The sequence below is a fragment of the Etheostoma cragini genome, chromosome 21 (genome assembly GCF_013103735.1).
Source record: "Etheostoma cragini isolate CJK2018 chromosome 21, CSU_Ecrag_1.0, whole genome shotgun sequence".
NCBI classification, from domain to species: Eukaryota; Metazoa; Chordata; class Actinopteri; order Perciformes; family Percidae; genus Etheostoma; species Etheostoma cragini.
In genome coordinates, this window is record NC_048427.1 from 17,106,736 (window position 1) to 17,109,616 (window position 2,881).

Consider the following 2,881-nt stretch of genomic DNA (forward strand, 5'->3'; position numbering starts at 1 on the left):
TATTTGTACATATAAGTACATGCTCCAGAAAAGCTACAAAAGGACATTGTGGTGACATTGTGGGAACTACTGTGTTGTTTATTATTTACACATTTTGTATTCACATTAACACATTATTAAACACATTTTTTATGACATTGCTTACAATACTATACTGCACACACAAAGAATATCACATTCAAAGGAAGGTGCGATGCGTCAGACTGAGGTCTATCTGTAAAGTTGATTAAGTCTCTTCTCCTGTCCCCTGGAGGATTGAGTCTTCACGTTCCAGAAAATTGTATTCTTACAGCCCAGTAGAACTCACAGATTTACAACCTGTACATCACACGAGAACCACTGTCCTTTGACGCTTGATTTGGATGAGGAAAAACTACCACAAAAAATTTCTTTCCCTTACCCTCAAAGGGAATATTAGAAGAATCCTCTGGAAGAGCAACATAGGAGGGATCCCTCTTCTGGGACAGACAGGCAGGAAATAGACAATGGTGGAAAGTACAATTTTTAGGTACTTTATAGTCATACTCCACTCCACTGAAATAGATGTCGTGTACACCAAAAAGTTAGATTTTTATTGTGAAGTGAGGTGGGCTGAAATCTGGTCGCGGGTTACCTTGTGCATAGCTCAGCCTCTCATATCTGATTTGGAGGGCACTATGACTTTTAAGCAGCTCACAATAGTCCGAGTTATTGTCGCCGTGCCTCTTCCCCAGAAGTATGTATTCCTGTTGCAGATGTTGTAGAGCCTTTGCGCTCTCATCCAGGGCAGTTTTCTGCTGGTTAAGCCTGAGCTCAGTGTCACTGACGTGTCTGTACTGATAGTTTGACTCTGCCAGCTGTTGTTCCCGAAGCCTGACGTAGCTGTTGTGAGCTTTCTGGTGAGCCACAGCCAATTTATGCTTCTCCTCCATTGTTTCAATCTGCTTTGTCAAAGCCTCCTTGAGCTCCACGCGGTGCTTCTCACACCTGGTCCTTTCTTTTTCAAGAGCAGAGGTGATCTGATACATTCTTTGCTGCAACTCCAGGTTTTGTTTCTGGTCTTGTTTTAAGGCCTCTTCAAGTTCTGCCTGTCTCGCCTTGCTGTCTGACAGCTGTTCTTTGAATCCATCTACCATGAACTGGAGCTTAGTGATGGTGACGTTATTCTCAGAGATGATATCATTATTCTTTAACATCATCTCTTCATGGCGCTCAGAGAGAGAGCAGAGTTTAGATCTTATTCTATCATATTCTGTCTGCATAACGTTGAATTTAGCCGTGACGTCTGCGTTTTCCATCCTCAAAGTCTGCATGTCGTACATCAGACGGCCTGAGGTCGCAGATGCTTCTCTCAACTGGTTGCTGGGGATTGCAAGAGGTTTGACTCTAGCCTGATTTGACAAAACCAGCTGCTTATACCGCTTCTTCTCGTTTTTTACAAACAACTTTAAGAATTTTTCAGCAGTCAGACTCTTTTCTAAAGCCAGACTCTTCTCAGAGAGCTCCCTCTCTTGGATCTGTAACTTGTTGTATGCTGTCGAGAAGCGAACTTTCTCCTTCTTAATGGCCTTCTCAAGTTTGCTGCAGGCTTCTTGAGCTTCCTGAAAATCTTTCTGATGAATCTGCCGCTCATTTACAGCAGCCTCAAGTTCACCTTGCAGCCTTTTTTTTTCAGAAGCAAGTTGTTGGTTCTCATGAGTCAGATGGTCTAGTTCTTCTGCTTCCTTCTGCTGCTGGGAGACAGTGGCCTCATAATCCCTCCGGAATAAACAGTTTTTAGTTTTTTCCTCTTCTAAATCTGAGGCCCACTGGTTCGCTTTCTGCTGCAGAGAGGAAACCATGTTGTCCTTGGATTCAATATTGCTTTGAAGATTCTGAACATTGAGATGTAGAGATTGAATTTGATTGTCTTTTTCCAGACTTTCATCATCCTGCTCAATGATGCGATCCTTTAGTGTCTTGAGTGCCTCATTAACCCTATCACGCTCTGCGATTTCTTTTTCTTGCTTACAGGAGGACACCTCCAGATCCTTCTGGAGCTTCTCAATTACATTCTTGTCCTCTTCAAGCTCAGCGGCCATTCCGGTGATTGTGGACTTCAGCTTTGCTTTGCTCCGCTGCTGCTCCTTCTGTGACTTCTTGAAATCAGCCACCTGTGCCTTCATGTGCTCCATTTCAAAACAAAGACGTTTTTTCTCAGCTTGCTCCTTCCTTAGAGCCTTGGCAAGAGCGTCTTTTTCTTTTCGCTCCTGCTTCAGGGCTCTTTTGTCTTTAGCTTTGGCTGTTTGTGCCTTCTTCAAGGCTTCTTCAAGAGCAGCGTTGGCTCTTTTCTCCTTTTCTAGGGCTTTGAGAAGACCAGCCAATTTCTCAGATCTCTCAGATCTCTCAGATTCCTCCGTCTGTAACACATTAAATAAATAAAAAAACAGTTTTTGGTAAATGTGCAGTATTTTTTATACTAAGATTTCATTCTAGAACAATGTGTTTAGAAAATAAATGATCAAGAGGTTTATCCACTAACATGTTTAATTTGTATATGCTTTTGCAGCGTACACAATTAACAAAATTGTGGGATAAAAGTCATGAGCAGATGTGTTTTTGTATATTCTTTTTTACTATACATGCACAATGTATATGTACTCCTTATGTTTTACTTGTTGCAGAACCCAACAGGTTAAGATGTGTGTGTGTGCGCGCGCCTGTGTGTGTGTGTGAGTGTGTGCGTGTGTTTTTGTGATTTTATTTCTTACCTCTGAGAAGAAAGTGTAAGAGTAGTCATCTCTACTGGAGACAGAGTGCTGATCCTGAAACTCCTTCATAATTTCTTCCTCTGCATACTCCTGAAACTTATTCATTATTTTCTCATCAACTTCCTGTATTTCCTCCTCGATCTCCTCCTCAA

General features: G+C 41.9%; 1 protein-coding gene across 1 annotated transcript; it reads right to left on the reverse strand.

Moving 5' to 3' along the window:
• Positions 1-242: 242 nt before the first annotated feature.
• LOC117937137 (CAP-Gly domain-containing linker protein 1-like) lies at positions 243-2,834 on the reverse strand. The gene is made up of 2 exons (XM_034860850.1): positions 2,730-2,834; positions 243-2,378 (listed from the first exon to the last, which is right to left on the reverse strand). The coding sequence occupies exons 1-2, from the start codon at positions 2,832-2,834 to the stop codon at positions 564-566; spliced, it is 1,920 nt and encodes a 639-aa protein (XP_034716741.1). The 3' UTR covers positions 243-563.
• Positions 2,835-2,881: the final 47 nt, after the last annotated feature.

Excerpts from the sequence above, each read along its gene's own strand:
- LOC117937137 (XM_034860850.1), bottom strand. The coding sequence starts at position 2,834 with ATGAATAAGTTTCAGGAGTATGCAGAGGAAGAAATTATGAAGGAGTTT. Across the intron at positions 2,379-2,729 it reads CTTACACTTTCTTCTCAGAG|ACGGAGGAATCTGAGAGATC; the intron begins GTAAGAAATAAA and ends AATGTGTTACAG.